Below are 27106 nucleotides of genomic sequence, written 5' to 3'. Positions count from 1 at the left end.
ACAGCAAGCCTTCGGTGTATGCCTCTGGGCTGTGTTTGGTGTACTAAGGGATATAATAAAAAATAAGGAAATACATAGAAGTACTTAAGTCTGAAAAGTTCCTTCACACCAACAGGAAAGTAATTCCTGTAAGCCTAAGAACATTTTTGTAGCATTGAGATAGCTTTCAATAATCATATTCTTTGTACTGAAGATGTGTCTTAACTTTGAAAGTCACAGATATTTGATGGTGTATTCTGTGAGGGACCTAAAACCATGATACAAGGATTTAAGGCCCCAGAAAACACCTTGCATCTTTATCCACTCGTTACAAGTTGGTTGAAGTAGGAAAATTGAAACACAAGTATATGTGAATAGTTCTAGAAGTTTGGCAATGTGAAGAAGGTTTTTGTACTTCATTTTCTAAGTAGAAAAGGCTGATTTGGGATTATTAGTAATAATACTAATCAGTTTCTGCTTATCAGAAACTTCCGGTGTTTATAATACTCTCATCTAGGTTTTGGTAATTGGATTTTCAGATATCCCAAATTACTGTTATTCTCACACGAGAATATATTTTATTGAGATGGTATTCAGTAGACTTCATTACATAACATGTAAGCTTTAAGAAATATTTTAAATATTAACAACTTAAAATTTGGCATTTTATGTAAAAGTGAAAATTATCAAATGTGAATAAACAGAAATGATTAATGTTTGAGGTAAAATTATGTGGGCTTTTATCTAACATTTAAAATTCCAGAAGTTTAATTAACATTACACATCAACATCTTTTTTCAGGGAGACTTGTGGATCAGAATCTGAACAAAATTGGGAAAGATGAAATGCTTCAAATGATAAGGCATGGGGCAACACACGTGTTTGCCTCAAAGGAGAGTGAGATTACTGATGAGGATATTGATGGGATTTTGGAAAGAGGTGCAAAGAAGGTGAGATGCAGATTAAATGATTATTTCTAGTATATAAAATATTTTAAACCAGAACTGAGGAAACAGCTATGTAAGTTACACTTTTACTTCCACAGAAGTTATGTTCTATAAAGTCCAATTCATTTTGATTATAGTTCTTGTGCTTTTATAAAATTCTCAAATCTACAAAGATGTTTCTTTTGTTTCCTTAGACTGCAGAGATGAATGAAAAGCTCTCCAAGATGGGTGAAAGCTCACTTAGAAATTTCACAATGGATACAGAGTCGAGTGTTTATAACTTTGAAGGAGAAGATTATAGAGAAAAACAAAAGGTAATTTATAAAGAGATTTTGGTTACTTTAAGACTTAATATTTTACTTGAAAATTGGAATTTAAGTGTTAGGTGTGATGCCTTATCTCAAACAGCAGTCGTTTCTATTTACTCACATCTAAATTATTTTCATTTGTGTGTTAAATTTAATGCCAAATTTTCAGTTGGTAAATGCTGAAATGTTTTAAAATTTTATGTATACTGTTACAGTAAAGTATATTGTGTGGGATGATTATAGTAATTTGGGATATTTGGAAATTAAAACTATTGCCAAAAATAAAATTTGTCACAACATTCTTAGGTTTTTGTTTTTTTTTTCCCCCCTAAGCAGAATTGGCTATTAATTATTAAAGGGATGAAGTTCCTAATTTCTAAATTGCTATTTCCTTCCTAATTGATATTATATAGTGAAATTAGAAAATACCTGCAGGGCAGAAGGAAAATAATTCTACCTAATGATTTCCCTTTTAACATTTAGGCATTTATATCCTCTGAATTTTTTCTAGGCTAAATATTTATCTACATTTCTCTCCTAATTTTAGTTCTAGCATACCATCTGTAGCATTTCTTTTTTTCACCCAATTATCATTAATTTGGTCAGGAAGTAATTACTGAATGTTTATGCTATTCACTAGACATCCTCTGGAGAAGGCAATGGCACCCCACTCCAGTACTGTTGCTCGGAAAATCTCATGGATGAAGGAGCCTGGTAGGCTGCAGTCCATGGGGTCGCTAAGAGTCAAACACGACTGAGTGACTTCACTTTCACTTTCCACTTTGATGCATTGGAGAAGGAAATGGCAACCCACTCCGGTGTTCTTGCCTGGAGAATCCCATGGACGGAGAAGCCTGGTAGGCTGCAGTCCATGGGGTCGCACAGAGTCGGACATGACTGAAGCGACTTGGCAGCAGCAGACATCCTCTTGTGTATTAATTGCATTAGTCCTTAGCCTCATATAGTCTAGGGTGTTATGAATATCTGCATTTATAAGTAAGTCATATTGATGTACACAGTAGGAGTTGCATTCGTGTAAGATTTGTGACTGTAAAATAAAAGTTGGTGATTTGAATTATTTCCCATGGGCTAGATTGCATTCACAGAGTGGATTGAGCCTCCTAAACGAGAAAGAAAAGCCAACTATGCTGTCGATGCCTATTTCAGGGAAGCTCTTCGAGTCAGTGAACCTAAAGCACCCAAGGTGAGTTGACAGAGCACAAATACCTAAAAATATTGGAAATGCAAATTATTTTTCTTCTTATATTCTTGCAGTAAAATCAGATTGAGAATTAAATTTTGGGTGGTTTCTTCCAGTGTACCTCCTTCAGCTTTTGTTGAAAGTTTTTAAAAGTTAATTTTAAATGTAAGCATTTAAAATTTGCTTGATGTTTGTTAAATATTATGGAAGGTGCATTCAGTTGCTCGGAGAATTGGCTGTCATGGTATTATAGAGTGCAAAAAGATTTCAGATAGATTTAAAGCAAAAAAGGTTTATTTTGTTTGTTTGTTTTTACAAACAATGCTTTTTTTTTTTTTTTTTTAGGCTCCTCGACCTCCAAAGCAACCCAATGTTCAGGATTTCCAGTTCTTTCCTCCACGTCTATTTGAATTATTGGAAAAAGAAATTCTATATTACAGAAAAACAATTGGTTACAAGGTAACAGAAGTAACACTTTGTAACTAATCTCATTTGTTTTAACTTACTAAATGCATGATATCAATGTATTTTCTTGGATTAAAACTTGTAAAATTTCATGTAGTTGGTTAAGAGTTTAGTTCATCACATATTTCCTGAAATATATTGGCCGATGACATAGAAAAAATATGTATATTTTTAGGTCCCTCGAAATCCTGACCTACCAAATGCAGCACAGGCACAAAAGGAAGAACAGCTGAAAATTGATGAAGCCGAGCCCCTTAATGATGAAGAGTTAGAGGAGAAAGAGAAGCTTCTGACGCAGGTATAGCTTTCAACCAAAACCAGATTTAGTAATGGTTATTTTGTAAGGTACCCTGTTAGGTTCTGTGGGGATAAACAAAAGAAGTGAAGTTTTTGCTTTCAGAAGTGGAATAATTGGAGAAGATGAAGCATGGGTGTATGGGCATATGCTGCGTTGTGCTTGTCATGAGTTGTGGAGGTGGAAGAGAAGACGATAGATTCGCACCAAATCTATTGTTGTAGCGTCAGTATCTTTGATCACCTTTCTTGCAGCACTCCCACCTTCCCTTTCCTGTGGGTCTTCTCATTTTTACTACGTCGTTGTCCTCAATTACAAGTATCTGCTTGGTACTTTTTTTAAACATCCTTTAGGTCAATCAAGGCCTTTGAGAATCTAGCTCTAACCTACCTTTAAAGCTTTATTATTACTTCGTTTTGCCACTTGGTTTATATGTTTGCTCTTCACGTTCATTCCTCCTGACAAGTTCTCCTTGAAAGTGCAGTGAAAATGTCACTTTTTTGGGCAGCATTTCTTACTCTCCCACTCAGACTTCGTTGCTTGGCTGTCTGAGTAATGTATATGATGTATTGCTAAAGTGCACATCTATGTATATGAATAGTTACTTTAAAATAACTTAGAACTCAGAGCAGCTGAAAGTTTTCTGTAATACTTAGCAGGATTGATAAAGTTTTAATAGCTTTTCCCCCAAGCTCAGTGATGATATGCTTTGTTTCTTTTGCTTTGAAGGGATTTACCAATTGGAATAAGAGAGATTTTAACCAGTTTATCAAAGCTAATGAGAAGTGGGGTCGTGATGATATTGAAAATATAGCAAGAGAAGTAGAAGGAAAAACTCCAGAAGAAGTCATTGAATACTCAGGTACTTCTGTTATTTTAATAGGTGTAAGAATGTTCTCGGGCTTTTGGAGGGCTGTTGGAAAGTTGAGATTTTCTTAACTAACTCTGAATGATGTATTTGTTTGCTTAATTAAAAAATTTTTTTTTGGCCACACATGAGGCATGTGGGCTTCCCTGGTGGCTCAGATGGTAAAGAATGTGCCTGCAATGCAGAAGACCTAGGTTTGATCCCTGGGTTGGGAAGATCCCCTGGAGGAGGGCATGGCAACCCACTCCAGTATTCTTGCCTGGAGAATCACCGTGGACAGAGGAGCATGCAGGCTAGAATCCATGGGCCACACAGAGGCAAACACAACGGAGAGACTAAGCACAGCACACGTGTGGCGTGTGGAGTCTTAGCTCCCTGGCCAGGGATGGAACCCGTACCTCCTGGGCTGGAACCATAGAGTCTTAACCTCTGAACCACCAGGGAAGTCCATGAATGATGTTTTGATAAGCTAAAATTTGCCACAACTTAGTATCTTGTTTTATTTTTTAAAAATTGAGTTAGAAAATCTCCCCTTCTTTAAAATGGCATCAATATTTTTTTTTTTTTTACCCTCGTTAACTAACTGTAACCAAGAAAACAAGAATAGGTCACTGAATAATTGTGCCTTTTTTTTTTTTTTTTTTACTTCATTTCTCTTTATAACTTTTCAAATGCTACATAATTCTGTGTTTCCTGAAGTCTGTTGGGTTGACAAGTGGATATGTGTAGTTGTGCTGTGGTGATTGCTAAATTTCAAAAGAGCAGAGAATTAAGTGTTGGGAGATAGATAAATCATGCAGTTCACCTTAACTATTTTTTTTACAGTTAAGGAAACAGATAATTGTGTGACTTACTAGTGTTAGATGTGGGAAGAAGGGAAACATTTCTTAATCCTTAGCAAATAGAGCATTTATAAAAACAAGTTACTTATATTTCTTCCCTTTCTCCACCTATCCCATTTGCCCAATTTTACTCTTACAGCTGTGTTCTGGGAAAGATGCAATGAGCTGCAGGACATAGAAAAGATTATGGCTCAGATTGAAAGAGGAGAGGCAAGAATTCAGAGAAGAATTAGTATCAAAAAAGCACTTGACACGAAGGTACTTTGACTATTAATAAGTATTGTAGTTGATAAAATAACTCCTGTCTGTAAGTATAAGAGTTAAAGTAACTTTTTAAAAGGAAAAGAAATGATTTAAAATTAAAAATTTCTTTAGAGAACAACATTCAAACTTCATGGACATTCTCAACAGAATTTACGTCAGTATTTCAGTTGGTATATGTGGGTCAGCGTCTCTGTGATTTAGCTCTTTGCTACATAGTACTAGAAAGTCTGAGTCTGTATTTCTTTTTAGAATAATAAAGACCAAAGTTGTTTCAGGACAAAGGTTATGATATGATGGAAGTGCTTTGGATAGAAAATGGATGTGAAATACAACATTTATAGCTAACTTTACAGAGTTTGAAATATAGGTTATATAGGATTTGTATTTTATATAATGTGAAATCTGATTTTCATAGATTGGACGGTACAAAGCACCTTTTCATCAGCTGAGAATATCTTATGGTACTAACAAAGGGAAAAACTACACTGAGGAGGAAGACCGCTTCCTGATCTGTATGCTTCACAAGCTTGGATTCGACAAGGAAAACGTGTATGATGAGCTGCGGCAGTGCATTCGCAACTCTCCTCAGTTCAGATTCGACTGGTTTCTAAAGTCCAGAACTGCAATGGTGAGTACTGGGGCCTTTTTGTGGAATGAAGCAAACAATTCAGAGGAAGTAGATAATGGAATATTGTTTAAGGTACCTTTTAAATTTTTATTAGAGAAAATTTGTGTATCTTTGAAGTAAATTTTTGTTAAATTGCTATTTGTATCATAGGTTAAAGTAGTTCCTTAAGAAACAGTTCACCTCCACAGTTATAAACCTAATGTCATGAGTCACAAAGTTTATTTTTTCCATCGTTTGATAGCACTTCTTTTAACATCACTATATACAATAGGATTAGTTTTTTGTGTAAAGTTTAATCAAGCTTTAAGTAGAAGGAAAAGTTGCATCAATTTTAACTTGTGAATAAGATGATCACAATTTAAAATTTGACTTTTGCTTTTGTAAATATACACATTTTTATAAAGAAAGGACTTCTCATGCATCTGCCCATCAGAATACTGAATTTTCAGTTAATTAAAAAGAGCTTAGTGTGGTAAAACACTGTACTGTTTTAATGCTAGGTTCGATCAGCAAGTTCCATTTTTATGACCTAAAATTAGAATTCAGAAATATTTAGCTTTGATGAATTGTTCTTCCCTTAGGTATTTTACCACCGTTGAATTTTTAGCTTCATCTTGTGTTCTTCAGGATGATAATCATGCCAAAAACAGTTCTGTAGTCTTAATTTTGAGATCTACTGGGGTAGCAAAGTTTAAACAATATTATGATAATAAAATTTCTCTCAGTGTATTTAAAATACATTGTTGCTCTTCAAGATGGGGGATAGTTTACAGTTTAAGTGTTTGACCACTGAAGGGTTTTTTTTTTCATTAAGTGTCATCGGAGGCTGGTGTTTTGTGAAACTCTAGGTTGGGAAATGTTGCACTCTAAATGCATTATTAATATACAGTAAGAGGAGACAGATTCAGTTGCTATAAGCTCTGTATTATATCTTTTAAAGTAGGAACAATTTATAGTTAGTGAGTAATTTTATAGTAAGTGAAACAAGATGCAGTGTCACATTAATTTACTGGTACAATACCATGGTTTAAAACTGTGTTATTTCCTAATGTGTTTCATGTTAAGGCACACATACAAAATGATAATATGTGTATGGCCCCTTCCCCTTGTGATGAAACAGTTGAGGTGTAATCTTTGTCTATAAGCCAAGCAGATTCATACCATAGCAATCTGTAAAACGTTCTGGTGTATGTGTCTCAGTGAAGTCAGAACCTGGATGTAGCGTACTACCTTCTCTCTATATGTACTGTTGCAGATGTTTCCTGGCTGTGTCCTATATGGTAGTATGGCCTTAAATAATGAAGTGAAGATGCACACATATCTTTTTTTAAATCCCCCTCGCATGGATTGTGTACGAAAATTAGTAGTTTTGCTTTAAAAATTTTAATATATTGGGGGGTGTAAGTGATATTATGCTATTAAAACGTACCTTTGGTTTTGAAATTGTATTCATGAAAACTTACAGATGGAGAATACAGATTTATCATGTAAAGTTGTGTTTATAACTTAGGAACTCCAGAGGAGGTGTAACACCTTAATTACCTTGATTGAAAGAGAAAATATGGAACTAGAAGAAAAGGAGAAGGCAGAGAAGAAGAAAAGAGGACCCAAGCCTTCAGTGAGTACTGATGGAAGTGTAAATGCCTTCTTGGGGGACTTACCTGTTTTCAAGAATTTGAACATTACTTGGCTTATCACTGATGCATTAGTCTTTTTTTGGTAGATAGTATAACCTTAAATTGCTTAAAAAGTATAAACGAACGATTGCATTGTGTGGGGAAATCATGTTATGATGGTAATTCACAGTGTGGGGACTGGTAAAAATTCGGTACGCTCTGTCTTGTGAATGCCAAGAGCTTACACCTGACTTTGAGGTTACAGCTTACAATATTAGAATATTTAAATATAAGGAAAGCAGTGACATTTACAACCTTTACTGTTCACTTCTAAACTTTGGTTTCTTTCCTCAGCGATCTCTTAGCATTGTGAAGGCAAAAATTATGAGAGAGAAAAAGTCATTTTGTTATTTAGTAATAACTTACAGGGTCATGAGTAAATGAACGTTTGCAGAAAGTCTGGTGTTCATGTAACCTCACAAAGTATTTCTCATTACTGCTTTTTTAAATATGAAGCATGTGTTGTACATTTGTTTGGTGTATTGACTTACTGTTGCTTATTGTGAATTACTCATTACTTCATTGATAGCAGTAAAATTTTTGTGTTAGTAAAATACGTAGATAAGATCATTTAGAGAATTAAGTTTCTTCGGGTGAAGAAAATTAATACTGGTTACCAAGTGGCAGTATTAGTAAGGTGCTATCATGTGTCTTCCAGTACATTTCATGTTAATATCGCTCTTGTGATGAAGGAAACCTCTCGTTTGTTTCTAGACACAGAAACGTAAAATGGACGGAGCACCTGATGGCCGAGGAAGAAAAAAGAAGCTGAAACTATGAATACATATTTGTTTCATAATCACTAACTTTAAACCAGTAGTTCTTTAATTTACGGGTCTTCATAAGATGTACTGTACAATGCTCAATTGTTATGTCATTCAACGACATCAGGTTCATCTGTTTACCGAGCTAGAAACATAGTATGTAGATTCACTTTTTTAAATGCAACAGCTGTGCTGAAATTTTTTTATCATTAACACTTGAAGTAATAAAATAGGCTTCATTTATTAATAAATGTTTCATTTGATTTATTTTTCTATTATAGTTCCATTTGTGAGGATTGTGACTTTGTTTATGAGCTATAATTTCTATACTTGTGACGCTTAAAAGGAAGCAAACAAGTTAAAAAAAGAAAATTGCAGATAACACTTGTCCCTTCCGTCTTCACTTAGTTGTGTAACTGTTTTAATTCACTTTGCCTTTGCAGAAGTTTGGGTATCTTCTTTGTAGTGCTATTGAGTCTCATCCAGGAAGATTATGTACATTGCATTCTCCTTGCTTATTACATGGGTAGAATGGGGAAAAAAGGCAAGACAAATTCTCATTAAATTCTATGCATATTTCTGTTGCGCTGTTTCTATAGTTCTGAGGTGATGAATATGCCCTATTCTGTTTGGAAGAATGGCCTTTTAGTTGTATAGCCAAAGACATTTAGTATTTTCTGGTTCCTTAAGGTGTTATTGTACCATTTTGTAAAAGGAATATTATTATTATTTTTTTTAATTGTTTGGTAAATATTTTTGACAAATTACCTTCTGAAACAGCCACAACTTGGAAAGATAATGTCAAAACTTAAGATGATTTTTTTCTGTTTTTAAAAAGACCCAGCCAAAATAAGGTGTCAATTTGTCATACTGTTGAAATTGGTAACAAAATGTATCCCCTTCCGGTTTAACCTTTTTTGGGTTTTAGAGTAATTGAAAATTTTATTTTATTATATTTAAAATAATTTCTAAGTGTGAACAGTAAGAATGACTTAATTCCAGTTTTTATTTTCTATGGACAGACTTGATAAACTGGAGACCCTGAAGCAGGATTACCCAAATTGTAGTGTCAGGATTTTAGCTGTACCAGAGGCCTTTATGTGCTACACATAATTTGTATAAAGTTTTATATGTGCAAATTGGGTACATAAATAGTTCTCCATTTTTCTAAGGGAATGCAATAAATGTAGCATCGTGAATAAATATAACTTTTATAATCCTTAAGTGGTCTTTTCTTTCCATTTCTTTAATTTTCATTCCTCATTTGATTTTTATTCACTTTTTTCCCTTAGGATGCTATCTTTTTTCCTTAGATTTCCTCCCCATATCAGTTGCTTTTATCAGCCCACACATAATTGAGATTTCTATTTATAATGCTGGTTTCTATAATATTACTAATACTGCTTACTTCTAAAAAGTGGGATTGTTGCTGTCGGTGTCAAGCAAAATGCAGTGTTTATAGCAGTTTGTGGAGTGATGAGAGTGTTTTGTGCCCCCACCCCCACCCCACCCATTGACTTCTCACCTTAGATTCTTAAAATAACAATTGTGGATCTAATGTATGCAAAATTGAGGAATGGTTACTCTTTGCATGTAAAAGCTATTAAGAGTGGTGGCTTTATTTTGGAAGAAATAATTGGGAAAATATAAGGTTGAAGAAAACTTTACAGAGATCACAGAAGTGTTTTCAAGACAAAAACAGCCTAATGCATGTCTGTGTGTGTGTGATGGTGGTGGAGGTGGTGGGCATGGGAGGGAGGCAGAGAGTGGAAATGTAAAAGGAAGCTAGTTGCAGTCCTTCAGAGCTCAGGGACACCGACCGGACATACACGTGTAAATTGAAACACTTGAAAAAAGCATGAAAAGAAACAATTTATCAAAATTTAGCATTGTGGATCACAGGTCAGTTAGGATATCACTGTTGCACGTTTATCTAGAATAAAGCCAAGTTTTTATTTATACTGCTAGGTAAGGAAAAATGATCACTTAAGCCCAACCAACTATTTTAAAAGAGGAATTGGTGGTAGAGTAGACTCAAAATTGGAACCCATTTGATTTCCTCAATTTACAGTTGAGGAATAGAAAGTTTAAATGGGTGGAATGAATGGTCCTAAAGCCAGCTTAGAAGAGACTGGGTGTTTACCTAGGTGACCACAGGGTCACAGTCAGTTGTTAGACTATTTCATTTAATAGATAATTATGTATTACTCTGTTGGGAAGATTACATTTTATTGGGAAGGTATCCAGTAAAACTAATGTTATCATTTCAACTTCAGTATTTTAAATATTAATATAACCTTGGAGAAGAAAACGGAAAATTTTCCAATAGCAAACTTTTTAAAATTTAGGGTATTTCAAATTCATATAGTAGACTTAAAGTGTGTGCTTTAATTTTATTGCAGGGCTTACATATACTCATTATAATGTGTTAATCTGAACTCAAAACCCTAATTTAGGGTAGTGGCATTTATGAATATCTAAATGTTGGTCTTTGTAGAACATTCAGTGTCAAGTGTGACAGGTACATGATAGACAGTAAAAAGGGTCAATATTGTTAATATTAAACTGCTGCTGCTAAGTCACTTCAGTCGTGTCCGACTCTGCGACCCCATAGACGGCAGCCCACCAGGCTCCCCTGTCCCTGGGATTCTCCAGGCAAGAACACTAGCTAATACCAATTTGTTAGTTTTAAGTAATTGTTTCAAATGTGATTAAGCTTTATAATATTTGACTCTGTGTACATTTGTTTTAAAAAAAAAAAGTTAAAGATCCACGTGTCCTTAGTGTTGTGGATAAATTCAGTTGTTGTAACATTTTAAGGAACATACATAAATCCCATTTCTGAGGAACCACCAGTCCTTTACACTGGACACTGTTCCTGTCAGTTGGGGGAATTAACTCAGTGCAAATTGGGAAAGTATGAAGGGACAGTCAAGTCCAAAATAATGCACTTGTTTCAGGCATAGAACACAATTATCCTGGTTCCTGTAACCATTTTAAAGGGAGGTGCAGCTCTGTAAAAATAATAGCGTAACCTGTCTCAGTCTGTCTGAAGCCAGAATACAGCATAGCCCTCACACATGGATTTGTGCAAGTTTAAAGTTACTGCATATGTTTAGGCAGTCACTCCCTGAACACAGCAGAAGCAATCAGGTTAACTTTCCGCTATCCTCACCACGTATACCTCTCTCTGAAGCCACTTTTCTGCTTGTGTCTCGGGTATCACTTGGTGCTGCAAGTTTCACTTGGAAAAATGTACCACCCTGAATCTGATGTATTTTGAAAACGAAGAACATGGTCATCTTTGTACTTGCACTGATAGACTAAAACCTTCACATGGGAGCTTGTTAGAAATGCAGAATCTAAGGCCTCATGTCAGACCTGCTGCACTAGAATCTGCACTTTAATGAGATGCTCAGAGGTGATTCATGCACAGGAAATTGAAAAGTACTGCTTTAAACGAATTTTACCAAAGCAAAATAATGAAACCTTAATAAGTATCTTCATATTAACATGAAGATTAAAATATAGCAACAGGGTAACATTTTTTAGTTTAGGTGAGGAAGATCAGTATTATTTCAGAGTGTGCTAAGTCCCTTCAGTCATGTCCGACTGCAACCCTCTGAACTGTAGCTTGCCAGGCTACTCTGTCTGTGGGATTCTCTAGGCATGAATACTGGAGTGGGTTGCCATGCCCTTCAGGGGATCTTCCTGACCCAGGGATAGAACCCGCATCTTAATGTCTCTTGCAGTGGCAGGTGGGTTCCTTACCACTAGCACCACCTGGGAAACCCGAAAATGCTTTTATGTTTAATTTTGGATCTGCGGATTATTTTAGAAGAGATTTTTCTGGTGAGTTGTCATGTACTGGCATCATAATCATTGCCTCTCATTTACTTTGGGACCGTTGTGTGGTTGGAGGAACAGCAGCAGTGGAAACACCTGGGAGCTTGTTAAAATTACAGATGCTCAGGTCGTCCTCCAGTTTACTGAGCTGAAATCTGGTGGGGAGGCTTTGCATTTCTGTCTCAAGCCCTCCCGGTGATGCTTAGGAAGTTTGAGATGCACCGAGTTAGTACCTCTTGCTACACTTGTTGTTTTCCCTTTCCTTTACATGGAACAAATGTTACATAACTTTGGATTGTGACTTGCTTGTTTCTACTCAATTTTATAAATCCAGTTACGAAACTAAAAGGCAGCATGCTGAGTGTGTGAGTCATTAATGATGGCTGAGTCATCTCATTTTTATAGTGAAGACGAGATGTTCCTTGGTAGAGGAACATCATCTCCTTATAGGGATGATGTGATGGATTGACAGTGGTCAACTGGACTCGGTGACAGAATGATTTTGGTTGATTGTGTCATCTTTCACAGAGGGGACCATTTTTTTACATGGAAAGTTATTCTCAGCACATTTTTCCTGTATATTGTCACTTTGGAGACATGATTGATCTGGTTTGAAGTCAGAAACATGTCCCCGTGGGAACATATCTCCTAGGGAAGGTCAAGGTCAGTTTGGAGAGAAGACCTTGCACACTGCAGCACAGAGTGTGCACTGACTTCTGAGAGTTGCCAACACTACCAAGTGGAGTTCCTGTCTGGTTGCTGTTAAAGCAGCTTACAGATAGGTCATTTTTCTTATCTGTGGCGTCAGCCTTACGTCTGAGTAGAAGGGAGGCCAGTAACATGAGGCAGCTCAAGAGCAGGAGCCCAGATGCACCTCGAAAATGGACATGGTGCTGCTGAAGGATCCAAACCTCCAGTTTCCATTCCTGTTTGCTAATAAGCTGCGCCACCTGGGAACCAGTCTGGAAGGAAGTCTGGCTTTTTTAGAATGGTTCAGGGTGATATGCTGAGTACGAGTACCCTTGTTTTTATCAGCTCCTATATCTGGAGAGAGAGTCAGGAACGAGTGCTAAGGGCACTCTTAGCAGTATAACCTGGAAAACTGGAAGAGAATGAAGGCATCACTAGCTGAAATGTGCTTCTTGTCCAGCATCAATGGACAAAGGTTGAGCCTTTTGTTCTTAACTGTTGATTTAATTGACGACGATGGGTTTCACTGCCCTTGGTAACAAAGTAAAAGAAAAAAGGAAAAAGCAGAGCACAGTGTAATAATCCTTTGTAGGCTTATTCTTCCTCTATATTTTGATACAGTTTCATACACTACACTTGGGCATATCACCAGAATGTATGTAACACCAGTGACAGTACAATACCATTGATATCCCAGGGTTGTAGTGAGCTGGAAGCCGTTGTTAGGAGAGCTGTTTTGGCTGCTTCCTCTCTCTTAAACAACCAAAAGGAGGACAAGCACTCTGCTTATAGTCAGTGACCGTGTCATTGATGAAAATGGTTTTATTGGGCTCTCCAAGTGCTGCACCCAGCGGCATCTGAAGAAGTAATTCAAATCGCTCTGAACTCTCAAAGATGGGCTGTCCTAGGTCAGCAAGGATTGTCACTCGGAACATCTGAACACGCACTCCTGGAGCAAAGTTCAGTTTTTGGCTGATGCCAGTGTAGTCTAATCCAGCTAGTGGGAAAGAAAAAGCCAAGAGTAAGATGCAGGAGTCACTGCCCAAAGTTTTCCTTCAGAGAAAGATGGCTGGTCCTTAGCATTTTCCTATGTATATGGCACCTTCAAACTCATATTTTTTGGCTTGATCCTCAGGGGAGATTTCCACGTTCTACAAAATGCCACAACCACCACACATCGGTCACCACGTGCGATCCCCACCAATGCTCTCCATCAGCTTCCAAGCACTTCCACAAAAATCCCACCGATACTCTGAAGGCTCTCAAGGCAACTTCAGTTTTAATGAAGGCATTTCCCTTTTCTATTTGGAACTGTTAAGACCACGATTGTGACTTTCATTTTGACCAGGTTTCACTCATTCACCTTTCCCAGACATCTAGTTTAACCTTAAAATATTCTGCTCAGTTTTACTGGGCCGTGAAGTTCCTGCCATTTTCTCAGTTATTAATCATTTTGTGAGCTGGCTCACCTCATTGTATCACTTCTTTGCTATTTATTTAAAAAGTCATCCAATGTCATGACAAATTATAATCAAAGAGAATACAAGAAGAACCCCTGAGTAATATATGTAAATAAATGCAAGAATAGAATATTTACGTTGTCTCAAATTATCTCCCCATAAAAAACTTCTTGGGGGTTACCCTCGTGGCTCAGATGGTAAAGAATCTGCCTGCAATGTGGGAGACCTGGGTTTGATCCCTGGGTTGGGAAGATCCCTGGAGAAGGGAATGGCAACCCACTCCAGAATTCTTGCCCAGAGAATCACATGAACAGAAGAGCCTGGCAGGTCCATGGGGCTGCAAAGAATTGGATGCGACTGAGCAACTAACACAAAAAGACTTCTTAATTACAAAGGAAGAAAAGAAACTTCATAGTAAAGAAACCTGGCACATACCACCTTAACCAAGTGATCAAAGTTAATATCACCAACCGTGGGATAAATTGCAATTGTGTCCCATTGGCTAGAAGGCAGCGAAAAGGCAGTACCATTTCTGTGATATTCCTTCTGAAGATGCAGAGCCTGAATCTAATTATGAGGAAAATCAGACAAGCCCAACCTGGTGGGTATTTTACAAAACTAATTTGTAATATTTCTTTAAAATTTTTATTTTATATTGGAGTATAGTATAGTTGTGTCCAACTCTGTGACCCCATGGACAGAGGAGCCGGGTGGGTTACGGCAGCCCACCCAACTCCTCTGTCCATGGGATTCTCCAGGCAAGACTACTGGAGTGGTTGCCATTTCTTTCTCCAGGGGATCTTCCTGACCCAAGGATTGAACCCAGGTCTCCTACAATGCAAGCAGACTCCTTACCGTCTGAGCTCCCAGGGAAGCCCCATAGTTGATTGACAATGATGTGTTAGTTTCACGTGTACAGCAGGACATTTCAGTTACACATACATACATATCTGTTCGCTCTCAAAGTCTTTTCCCATTTAGGTTATTACAAGACTATTAAGTACAATTCTTTGTACTATACAGGAGGTCCTTGTTGACTATCTATTTTTATGTATAGTAGTGTCCATCTGTTAATTCCAAACTCCTAATTTATCCCTCCTCCTGGTTTATAATCTTGAAAAATATAAAAGTCATAAAAGTCAAAGAAAGCCAAGAAACTGTCCAGATGGTATACAAAACCAAACGACATGGTACAAAATAGAATGTGATTTTGAACTGAACTTTTTTGCTTTAAGAATGATTTGGGGGACAGCTGGTAGAATTTGAATGAGGTCTGCAGATGAGCGTGTAGCCATGTATCAGTACCCTGATTTCAAGCTTGTATTGTGGGTACACAGGAGAATGTCTCTATAGGAGTTGGCCTCCACATTTTTGAAGAGATGGTTCCAGATTTATTGGCAACCTGCTCTCAATGGACGTGTTTTTTTCTTTTTACTGCACCTATTACTTTTCTGTAAGTTTGAGATAATTACATTATGAAAAAAACAAAATGATGGTGAAAAAGCACAAAGGCAGGAGAGTAAAGGAAAGGGGATTTGGGATCTTCTGAGTTTGGGTTCACATGTTAATTCTGCTGTTTACTTGGATAAACTATTTCATTGTTTGAGTCTCAATTTCTTTAACACCAAAATGGAGAAGATTGTTGATATTTTCCAAAGTTGTTGCGAAGATTAGAGATACTACAACAAGGATGCTAGCACAGAGTCTGTCAAATAGCAAGCATTCAGTACATATAAATTATAATCACTTTTATGTCATAAATAATGATATACATATGGGTGCATCATTATTATTGTTAATTCACCAACCTGAGCAGATGTCAAGTATTTTCTAGACTCTAGAGATTATCAAGTCTAAACTGTTACTTCTGCACAGCTCCTGTTCAAACCTATGAGTTATGACCTCAAGCATAGATCACTTCTATCTGTCCATCCCTCCCTGAGGGCTAGCAGAGGGTCATTACTGGTATGAAAAGGAATTCACCTAAATAAATTTTAATTTTTTTCCTAACCATAAAAAGAGTCCAAGGAGCCAACTAACTGGTCTATTCACTTTTGGTTTCACAAATACATAGAGTGAGAAAGAGCCTGGCCTGAAAATTAAGCGAAGAAGGAGGGAATAAAGAAAAGCCAAAAAAAAAAAAAGCAAGACAACAACAAAAGAACAGAAGGAGCACCAGTGGTGTCAGCACAATATGATGGGATATATTCACTGACGTGTTACAATATGGTGATTCTCCCCAGAGCAAGTTGTCTTCAGTTCCCTTAACTGTCTCGGGCACATGTTGAACCCGGGTGTGCATTTTCTTAGACACATTTTCTCTGCACATCCTGTCAGTGCCTGTAGGTGTTAAGATTGCTGAGTTATATTTGCAAGATTTGTGCTTTTAGTTTTTATCTTAACATATCCTCAATTGTCTTGGACTGTATAATACTAATCCTGAATTACGCTGCCTGTCACATCCCAGGAGATTAAGGTCCCTGTTAGCAATGGAAAAAATGTGGATTTCAATGCAGATGGAAATTTCCCTGTCTCTTCCTGAATCCTACTGTGTTTTGTTTTGTTTTTTTTCCTTTGTTTATTTGTTTTGGTTGGTAAAGCAGCTGACAGTTTCAACACAGAGAAAGTGATGTTCAGAACCATTTAACTATACTGCCAGCCAGGCTTTGCTTGTCCACATCAAGAAAGGCAAAGGGGAGTGGGGTGTGAGAACATGCTGCTTGAAGCCAAGGAAAATGCTGGAGAGTCAGAAGTGACAGCCTCCTAACCTCCCGGGGGGCCAGTAGGTACCTGGGTTCTCCCAGGAGCTGGTATACCTGCTCAGTCATCTCGGGTACACCTTGGTATGACATAGTGTTTATGAGCAGCTTCTAGTCTCTACACATATTCTTTTTTAAATTAATTATTTTGTGCTGTGCTGGCCCTTGTTACTCCGCACAAGCATTCTCTAGTTGCAGGGAATGGGTTCCTCGCTGTGTGGCTCCTCTCGCTGGGGAGCACAGCCTCTAGGGCACGTGGGCTCAGTAGTCGTGGTGCACGGGCTTAGCTGCCTCGCGGTGTGTGCAGTCTCCCCGGCCCAGAGATGGAACCCATGTCCCCTGCCTTGGCAGGTGGATTCTTATCTGCTGGGTCACCAGGGAAGTCCTACAAAAATTCCTTTTTAAAAATGTATTTATTTTTAATTGGAGCGTAATTGCTTCACCATATTGTTTTATGCCAATACATCAACATGGATATCCTTATGTCCCCTCCCCCTTGAGTCTGTCTCCACTTCCCACCCCATTCTACCTACCCCTCTAGGTTGTCACAGTGAATATTCTTAACTTCGGAAGGTTAATTTGGACCCAAGCAAGTAATTAATGGGACTTCTCTGGTGGCTCAGACAGTAAAGCATCTGCCTACAATGCAAGAGACCCAGGTTCAATCCCTGGGTAGGGAAGATCTCCTGGAGAAGGAAATGGCAACCCACTCTAGTACGAGTGCTGGGAAATCCCATACACAGAGGAGCCTGGTAGGCTACAGTCCATGGAGTAGCAAAGAGTCAGACACAACTGAGCGACTTCACTTTCCTAAGTAGTTAATGAACGAATCAACAAGTCATGTAAGGCTGCTACTCGAATATTCTGTTTCTTGCGTAAACAGCAGAAGTCATTCTATAAGGCAAGGGAGGAGAAAATTTAAATCAGAGCCTCTCCACAAAGACTTGGCATGGTACACTTAAACAGACTAGACAAATGTCAGGATGGTGACACATTTTAAAAATGGGCTGCTTACCTTCTGCTGAGGCCAGCTCTCTTCTCTTGGAGCGCACGGTGACAGAGGACGCTTGGGAAAGGTCCGTGCCTGTCCTCCGGACGCAAACCTCCACAGAGCCAGCACTTTGATCAACGTGATATTCAGCATCTCCAAAGTGCAGGGCAGGCTCTGGGGAGACATGAAGGGACAAATTAAGAATGCTGCTGCCTCCCAGGACTCTTGTCTCCTCTGGCCCCTCGGGAGCCTGGGCATTTGTCACAGTCACCAGACTTGATAGGTCCCACAGGCTCGAGAGGAAACAGGCAACACACACACACGACCACATCCAGGAGGAGTCTCATGCCACGACAGCTTAGAAAATCAGAATTCTATTCATTTTCCTCCTTTAAGAGAGATCTGTCGTGCAAAGAAGTTTCCCAGTTGGGGGAAATTGGTCAACTAGCTGTAACTCTGGCAAGCCAGCTATCGTTTGGGAAAAGATGGTGGGAAACTAGGGAGGCTTTTTTTCTCAAGGGAGAAGGGCCCTTCATGTCGAGGCACAGTCCAGCCAGGGGTCTTGAACTCGGCGTCTGCTGCTGCACCTTATCCCATAAGTTTGTCACAAAGACAGACCAATTCTATTCCTGAACTGCTACCCCCAAAGGCAAAAAAAGGGGTCCCCTAGAATAGAAGGCTGAGGGCGGCCAGGGTGGGCATCAGACTCTGAGAGCAGGTGAAAGTGGACGTGGATTTTGGAAGGTAGAAACCCACTGTAACAAGCAGATTTACCCAGGATGCATTTTAGCAGATCTCTTCATGCTGCAGAGAGTTTTACCAGACGTTTGACGGCAGCGCGCCAGAGCTCTCATAACCTGACTAGTTCTTTCTGGAGTCTTCACGTACCATTCCTGGCCCTCTGCCCTCTGAGCCTGTTACACAGAACAGTTCTCCAGGCAGCCAGCACAGCACCGGTCAGGGCCTCCATCTTCACTGGTGATGTCTTCAGAGCTGAAACTCCCTTCTCAACATGTTAATTTCACACACTCCTTTTGTAAGACTTTGAGTAACCTGCTCTGGGAGGTCATGTGCACGCATGCATGCTAAGTCGCTCAGTTGTGCCCGACTCTGCGATCCTATGTGCTGTGTAGCCTGCCGGGCTCATTGATCCATGGGATTCTCCAGGCATGAATACTGGATTGGGTTGCCATGCTCTCTTCCTGACCCAGGGATCAAACCCGTGTCTTTTATGTCTCCTGCGTTGGCCATCAGGTTCTTTACCACTAGTGTCCCCTGGGAAGCTCCTGGGAGGCCATATATGCCCTTAAGGGGGAAGTTGTTCCTTATCCCGTGCTCGCCTGACACTTTGCACAGCTCACTAATTGCACTGATGGGTCACTCTTGCTATTTGCTGTCCTCCGCTGCATCACAGGTGGGGGTCTGCACTCAGAAAAGTGTGTGGGGAGATCATTCTCTCGTAAACATTTTTATTTCTTTTTTTGGCTGCATTGGGTCTTATATGTGGCAAGCAGGATCTTTAGTTGCTGCAGGTGGGATCTAGTTCCCTGACCAGGGGTGGAGACCAGACCCCCAGCATTGGAAATACACCAAGTCTTAGCCACTTAGACCAGTGAAGTCCCCATCCTCTCTTTCTGACTCAGAAGTTTCACTCCACCCCTCCATTGTTGCTGGCTGATGTTTCGGATACCTCTAAGCTTGGACAGGAAACAGGGTGGACAAGAGAAGCAGACAAGATCTTGATGGGTTTTATCATGGTGACCACACTCTTGGGTCTTAGAAGATTGGAAGCGAGCAGATTCTGTTTCTCATGGGCACTTTGGTGTGTTCTTTGGAGATCTCTCATTCCCATGGTACTTCTCATCTGCCATCTGCTTGTTAAGGATGTGTGCGTGCTAAGGCCCTTCAGTCTGCATCCCTATCCTGGCTGATCATTAATCCTTCCTCATTAATTAGCATTTGGTGGTGCTTCTGTGGGGATTGTTCATCCCTCTAGATGGTGCTATTGGACAAGCCTGAGACAGGTCCATTCTGGATCTCTTCTGCGCGCGTGGCTCACATCTGGTCCAGGACAAGCCTCCTGCATCCTTTGCTTGATATACTCTAGGGATACTGCCTCATCCTAATGCACTCCCTCTTGTTTGCTTATCTGTGAGAGCAACTAATCAGCATATCTCCTACCCTGAGGTTTTCCAGATACAGCCAGTTTCCTCCACATTGTAGGTGACACACTTTAGCCTTATCGTGGTCTCGTGATTTAGCACCTCTTTAAAGAGTTAAAATGTTAAAGCTGCCATTCTTACACGCTGTTCTGTGTTATCAGAGCCTTACCAATGGCTCAAGACCAGCGACCACATTCCACATCCCCTTAGAAACAGTTTGGTTGGTGTGTTATATTCAAGAATTTGTCGAGTGGCTAATTTTAATTCACTTCTGATATACTTTGAACTTACTACAAATTATATTTTTTTAAAGTTGAGACTAACGGATCTGCTTATTTAGCAGAGAATTTACTCTGTGTGGTATTAGGGAAGGGATAAAGGTAAGAAAGATTAAAAAAAAATTGAGTTATGTCACTGTTCAGAAAAAAAATGTAAGAATCAAGCCTCTCTGAATACTTTAAAATACAGGATGTAAGAGGAGGACAGCGTCACTTAGAAGAAAAATCGTGAAATTCTTCTGAGATGCTCTGTATACTGAGCATAAGGAGATTTGTTCAAATAGAGGAAAGAGATGCTCTGTGCAGCCCAGCAGTATCTCTAAGTAGTTGTCACTCAAGGTCTGTTTAAAAAACTGAGATGCTGACAATGATTCTTATGGGTGGGCAGTTATTAGAGTAGAGTGTTTTGACCACTTATGTTAAATGGATTCTACAGCCATAGCTGTGCTTTTCTCTACTTTAAAAGAAAATGCCCTTTAAATGGAAATAAGAAAAAGAAATGCGACAAAGTGGAAAGGGAAACTTTCGAGAGAGATATGACCATCATTTAAAAATGAGTTCACTGTGCAGATTCAGAGAAATTTCATACCAAGGTCCAAAGAGGACTTAACAGGTGAAGGAACAGACACACTGTTGTTAAACTTTGCCAAACCACCCTGAACAGGAGAGAGGCCAAGAGACGGAAGACTGGGAGATGTTTTCTCAATTACCTCGGAAGACAAAATAGATTCTGGAAACAAGAGGGTTTCACTAGAAGAATCACTAGAAAAACTCTGGAACAGTTCATTTCAACAGTTTCTGGATCTTTAGAAAAGGGATAGGCAATGCCAATGAGTCAGTATCAGTTTTTTAACATCTGGTTTCATGAAGTTAAGTTTAATGTTTTTTAGTTCAGCTAAACAGACATCTTTTGAGCATCCTCTATGTGTTCTGACTATGGGGCAGCCACTCTGATGCCCATCAGCTAACCCTGAGTGCGCTGACAAAAGAAGGGACCACCTCAAGGCTCAGAAGGAGGAGTCTTGGAAGACAATAACTGTGCTAGGCTCAAAGAATGAATGAGAATTGATCCATGAGAATAGTGGGAAGAATGTTCCTAACAGAGTGGCTCATATGAAAAAGAAAGGCCCAGAAGCATGACAAGCCTAGTGTTTGGGAAGGAATAAAAGAGGGCATTTCTTGGAAACGTTTAAGGTGAGAGTAGATGAATGAGGGGATGAGTTTTGAGAGGAAGGGAGAAATCAGAGCCTACAGAAACTTGGATCCACTTTAAGTAGATAGGACTTCACTTTCTAGACTCTCCTTAGAATATAGGGGCCAATTTTTTTAATTTTTAAAAATTTATTTATTTTAATTGGAGGCTAATTACTTTACAATATTCTATTGGTTTTGCTATACATCGATATGAATCTGCCCCAGGTGTACACGTGTTCCCCATCCTGAACCCCATTCCCACCTCCCTCCCCATACCATCCCTCTGGGTTGTCCCAGTGCACTAGCCCCAAGCATCCTGTATCATGCATCAAACCTGGACTGGTGATTCATTTCATATATGATATTATACATGTTTCAATGCCATTCTCCCAAATCATCCCACCCTCACCCTCTCCCACAGAGTCCAAAAGACTGTTCTATACATCTGTGTCTCTTTTGCTGTCTCTCATACAGGGTCATCGTTACCATCTTTCTAAATTCCATATATATGCGTTAGTATACTGTATTGGCGTTTTTCCTTCTGGCTTACTTCACTGTGTATAATAGGCTCCAGTTTCATCCACCTCATTAGAACTGATTCAAATGCATTATTTTTAATGGCTGAGTAATATTCCACTGTGTATATGTACCACAGCTTTCTTATCCATTCGTCTGCTGATGGACATCTAGGTTGCTTCCATGTCCTGGCTATTGTAAACACTGCTGCGATGAACATTGGGGTGCACGTGTCTCTTTCGATTCTGGTTTCCTTGGTACGTATGTCCAGCAGTGGGATTGCTGGATCATATGGCAGTTCTATTTCCAGTTTTTTAAGGAATCTCCACACTATTCTCCATAGTGGCTGTACTAGTTTGCATTCCCACCAGCAGTGTAAGAGGGTTCCCTTTTCTCCACACCCTCTCCAGCATTTATTGCTTGTAGACTTTTGGATCGCAGCCATTCTGACTGGTGTGAGATGGTACCTCATTGTGCTTTTGATTTGCATTTCTCTGATAATGAGTGATGTTGAGCATCTTTTCATGTGTTTGTTAGCCATTATATGTCTTCTTTGGAGAAATGTCTGTTTAGTTCTTTGGGCCATTTTTTGATTGGGTCATTTGTTTTTCTGGAATTGAGCTGCAGGAGCTGCTTGTATATTTTTGAGATTAATTCTTTGTCAGTTGCTTCATTTGCTATTATTTCCTCCCATTCTGAAGGCTGTCTTTTCACCTTGCTTATAGTTTCCTTTGTTGTGCAGAAGCTTTTCATTTTAATTAGGTCCCATTTGTTTATTTTTGCTTTTATTTCCAATATTCTGGGAGGTCATAGAGGATCCTGCTGTGATTTGTGTCAGAGAGTATTTTGTCTATGTTCTCCTCTAGGAGTGTTATAGTTTCCAGTCTTAAGTTTAGATATTTAATCCATTTTGAGTTTATTTTGAGAAAGAAGGATGGAACTGGAGGAATCAACCTGCCTGACTTCAGGCTCTACTACAAAGCCACAGTCATCAAGACCGTATGGTACTGGCACAAAGACAGAAATGTAGATCAATGGAACAAAATAGAAAGCCCAGAGATAAATCCACGCACCTAGGGACACCTTATCTTTGACAAAGGAGGCAAGAATATACAATGGATTAAAGACAATCTCTTTAACAAGTGGTGCTGGGAAAACTGGTCAGCCACTTGTAAAAGAATGAAACTAAAACACTTTCTAACACCATACACAAAAATATAGGGGCCAATTTTAAGTAGTGGAAAGGTGGTTGGTTTTTTTGTTTGTTTTCTGTACATCTATACAACTTCGGTTTGGGCCACAGATTTAAGGAAGAGCTAGGGCTACTAATTAGGAAGCTATTGCAATTATCCAGGTGAGACATGAGAATGGTTTGAAATGTTCTCTGATGTATATACCAGTAATGGAGTGGGACATGATGATGGAGTGGGAGAGATGGATGTAGTCAGTGTCCTGAGCAGCATCCAGTGATTGGACGTAGGTAGCTTCTAGGATGCCCTGCCAGAGTGGGGATGGGATCTTCATAAACTCAGTTGGGAAGATAGGAGAGGAAACAGTCTTGGCTAGGGGTGGAAAGGTGTTAATGTGTGAATCCGGAGTTCGAGAATCAAGTCAGGGCTGGAGATTTAGGAGTCGCTAGTGTACAAGTTTCTGGAGAAGGCAATGGCACCCACTCCAGTGTTCTTGCCTGGAGAATCCCAGGGATGGAGGAGCCTGGTGGGCTGCCGTCTATGGGGTCGCACAGAGTCGGACATGACTGAAGCGACTTAGCAGCAGCAGCAGCAGCAGACTGGCCTACTAGACACAAATGCTAACCCTGGAAAATGAGTGTGGACTTTTCCCAATTTCTTTCAAGTAGTCAGTTTTGTAGGACACATGTTTTCATTCCTGGCTGAAAGGGCAATGGAACTACTTCCTGAGATGTGATCGAATTTGATCAGTGTCTTTGCTTAAATGCTGAATTAGGGGACTTATCATTTCACAAAAGTAGTCCAAACGATTAGCATCACGTAGTAGGTGTGCTAGTAATCACTGTGGTGGTTTCCTCAAGGCCAAAATATAATGGCACCATTCAAAGGAACCATTGGTATCATGAATGGCAAAATTTGTTCTTGGTAGACAGTCCTTAATATCTCTTTGGTTTCACAGAGAATAGAATAGAAATTCTAAATTTCTACTTGAGTATACTGAAAATTGAGTATACTGAGCAATATTCCGTTGTATGTATATACACACCACATCTTTATCCACTCATCTGCTGATGGACGTTGAGGTTGCTTCCATGTCTTGGCTACTGTAAACAGTGCTGCAGTCAACACTGGGAAGCATGTATCTTTTTGAATTACAATTTTCTCCAGATACATAGCCAGAAGTAGGAATGCGGGATCATATGACAACTGTGTTTTTGATTTCTTAAGGGACCTCCATACTGTTCTCCGCAGTGGCTACACCAATTTACATTCCCACTAACAGCATAGGAGGGCTTCTTTTTCTCCACACCCTCTCCAGCATTTATTAGATATAGGCTTTTTGATGATGGTCATTCTGACTGGAGTGAGGTGATGTCTCACTGTAGTTTTGACTTGCCATTTCTAATAGTGACGTTGAGCATTTTTTCATGTGTTTATTGGCCATCGGTATGTTCTCTTTGGAGAAATGTCTATTTAGATCTGCTTATTTTTTGATTGAGTTGTTAGCATTTTTTATATTGAACTGTCATATGCATTATTTTAAGAAAAACGATAGTTATCTTAATTCTAAGGGGGCAATTTTTGAAAAGAAATTACACAATGGAGAATGCATAGACATCAGAAGTGAAGTGAAGTCACTCGGTTGTGTCCGACTCTTTGCAACCCTGTGCACTGTAGCCTACCAGGCTCCTCGGTCCATGGGATTTTCCAGGCATGAATACTGGAGTGGGTTGCCATTTCCTTCTCCAGGGGATCTTCCTGACCCAGGGATCAAAGCCAGGTCTCCTGCCTTGTAGGCAGATGCTTTACCGTCTGAGCTACCAGGGAAGCCCTGGTATAGACATCAGAGTCTATACTTATTCTTCTCTTGAGACTTGTAAAAGTATATTTGGGAACTGAACTTTGTCCCTGGCAATTTTTTTTTTTTTTAAGTAGAGCAAAATTGGCCTTTCACAGCATTCTGAGATCTTGTCCACAGGATGTAATATCAACAAACAAAATTTAGGAGACCAAACAAACAAAAACCAAACAACTTTAATCTCACTCATGTTTTCCTTTGTCCTAGAACAATAGGACCCCTTGGACTGTAGCCCTCCAGGCTCTGCTGTCTGTGGGATTTCCAGGCAAAAATACTATAGTGGGCTGCCATTTCCTTTTCCAGGGGATCTTTCTGACCCAGGGATCAAACCTGGGTCTCCTGTTTGCAGGCAGATTCTTTACCATCTGAGCCACCAGGGAAGCCCCAGAATGATATAATACATGATAAATTTTCATCCCCAACTAAAGAGCACATACACTCTTCAACCTCTGCTCCACCTGGTTTATCTCTTGACACGACTCTCAGTTTCATGGAAGCTCTGCACTGTATCTATGCATTCACACAAATTTTGGGTCTGTGATAGCCACCCAATCTGATCCTATCTAGATCTGAACACAGCAACTCACAGCCACTCAAATCCTGACAGAGGTATATTTGAGAGATGAAGTGGTCAATCTAATTTGAGACTCATTATAAAATAGTCAGATGCTGTCCTTGTCTTTATCAATATTTTCTCTTAAAAGTGCCTCTTGTAGAAAGAGCAATTACTAAGAAAGTAATACTGGGCTTGGTATTGGGAGTCAGGGGTTGGGAGGGGTTGGTTTCGAGGAGTGAAGAGCATCCTATTCTTGTCTGGCTCTGTGCTTCAGCTGGGACTAGAGCCAAACTCCCAGCCGGGTAGAGCTAGGAAAAGAGATCTGCATGCCTACACATGGGAGCTTCATGGCACCCTTGTCCCACTTGTAGACTCATGTTCCCATTGTTGGGAGGGAGGCTCCTTGGACTGCTAAGATGAGTGTCGGGTGGAGCAGTCCTGGTTGAGTGATCAGACATTTAAGTTAGGTCCTCTTCTTGGCTTCCTTAAGTCTTAGGTCACTTCCTTGGGATGTGCTTTTTAAAAATAATTTAACACACTCACACACAAATATTTAATCTTTCTACATCGCTGCATTGTCCTTGGTATTGGTGATAACTATGTATCTGAAAAGCCACTCAGAGATGTTAGAGAAGGAGCAACATCAACAATTCCTTTCATAGGTCATTTAAGCTTGATTTATCTTTTAACTGTTTAGGGAAAGGATGAGAAGAAAGCAGCTATTACCAAGAGTGGAAAACAGGAAATAGGCTTACCATCATCACATTCAGCCAGAATTATCACCTTGGCGGTGGGGAATTTGGCCCCCAGTTGCCCTCCCTTTGGCAGGCTCAGTGAAACGCTGAAGGATTCCTCCTCTTCATAAAGAGAGTCATTGATGATCAGGACTTGGCAGGTGTTCTCAGCCTCATCCTTGTCAAAATGGAGGCTGCTGGTGTGGTCTTTTGGACGTGAGATGTAGTCAGAGAAAGATAACCCTGAAGAAGAAAGGGTGCCTATGGCAGAACCTATGGAGACAGGAGATAGAACAGAGAAAGTAAGAAGAAACAATTCTAAACAGGAAACCTGTTCCCCATGGGGTCTTCAAACTATTTTTAGATAATAGAGAATGAGAATAGTTGCTGTCGTGTTTGACTCGTGTTCGACTGTAGCCCGCCAGACTCCTTCGTCCATGGAATTCTCTAGGTCAGAATACTGGGTATTCTTGGGGTAGCCATTCCTTTCTCCAGGGGGTCTTCCTGACCCATGGATTGAATCCAGGACCCCTGCATTGCACGCAGATTCTTTATTGTCTGAGCCACCAGGAAGTGGCATTTTTAAAATAACAGCTCTCTGAATTATAAGGCACACTTATCTCTTACAGTCATGA

The 27106-nt window shown here is 39.5% G+C and overlaps 2 protein-coding genes across 2 annotated transcripts in view; one reads left to right on the top strand and one right to left on the bottom strand.

Moving 5' to 3' along the window:
- SMARCA5 (SNF2 related chromatin remodeling ATPase 5) overlaps positions 1-9461 on the top strand; it is a 38829-nt gene extending 29368 nt beyond the window's left edge. The window contains exons 15-24 of the mRNA XM_019977546.2: positions 781-929; positions 1121-1240; positions 2328-2438; positions 2781-2894; positions 3076-3198; positions 3925-4057; positions 5045-5163; positions 5585-5797; positions 7308-7415; positions 8188-9461. Coding sequence (XP_019833105.2) covers positions 781-929; positions 1121-1240; positions 2328-2438; positions 2781-2894; positions 3076-3198; positions 3925-4057; positions 5045-5163; positions 5585-5797; positions 7308-7415; positions 8188-8253 — 1256 coding nt within the window. The 3' untranslated portion in view covers positions 8254-9461. The remainder of the gene's footprint in view (positions 1-780; positions 930-1120; positions 1241-2327; positions 2439-2780; positions 2895-3075; positions 3199-3924; positions 4058-5044; positions 5164-5584; positions 5798-7307; positions 7416-8187) is intronic.
- A 3894-nt stretch (positions 9462-13355) lies between these two features.
- Positions 13356-27106, bottom strand: part of LOC109571539 (FRAS1-related extracellular matrix protein 3-like) — a 108003-nt gene continuing 94252 nt past the window's right edge. Inside the window, 3 exon segments of the mRNA XM_070769059.1 lie at positions 13356-13770; positions 18008-18157; positions 26493-26744. Coding sequence (XP_070625160.1) covers positions 13496-13770; positions 18008-18157; positions 26493-26744 — 677 coding nt within the window. The 3' untranslated portion in view covers positions 13356-13495.

Source organism: Bos indicus, chromosome 17 (genome assembly GCF_029378745.1).
Source record: "Bos indicus isolate NIAB-ARS_2022 breed Sahiwal x Tharparkar chromosome 17, NIAB-ARS_B.indTharparkar_mat_pri_1.0, whole genome shotgun sequence".
NCBI classification, from domain to species: Eukaryota; Metazoa; Chordata; class Mammalia; order Artiodactyla; family Bovidae; genus Bos; species Bos indicus.
Note: the sequence above shows the minus strand (reverse complement) of the source record. Positions and strands in the feature narration are given on the sequence as shown.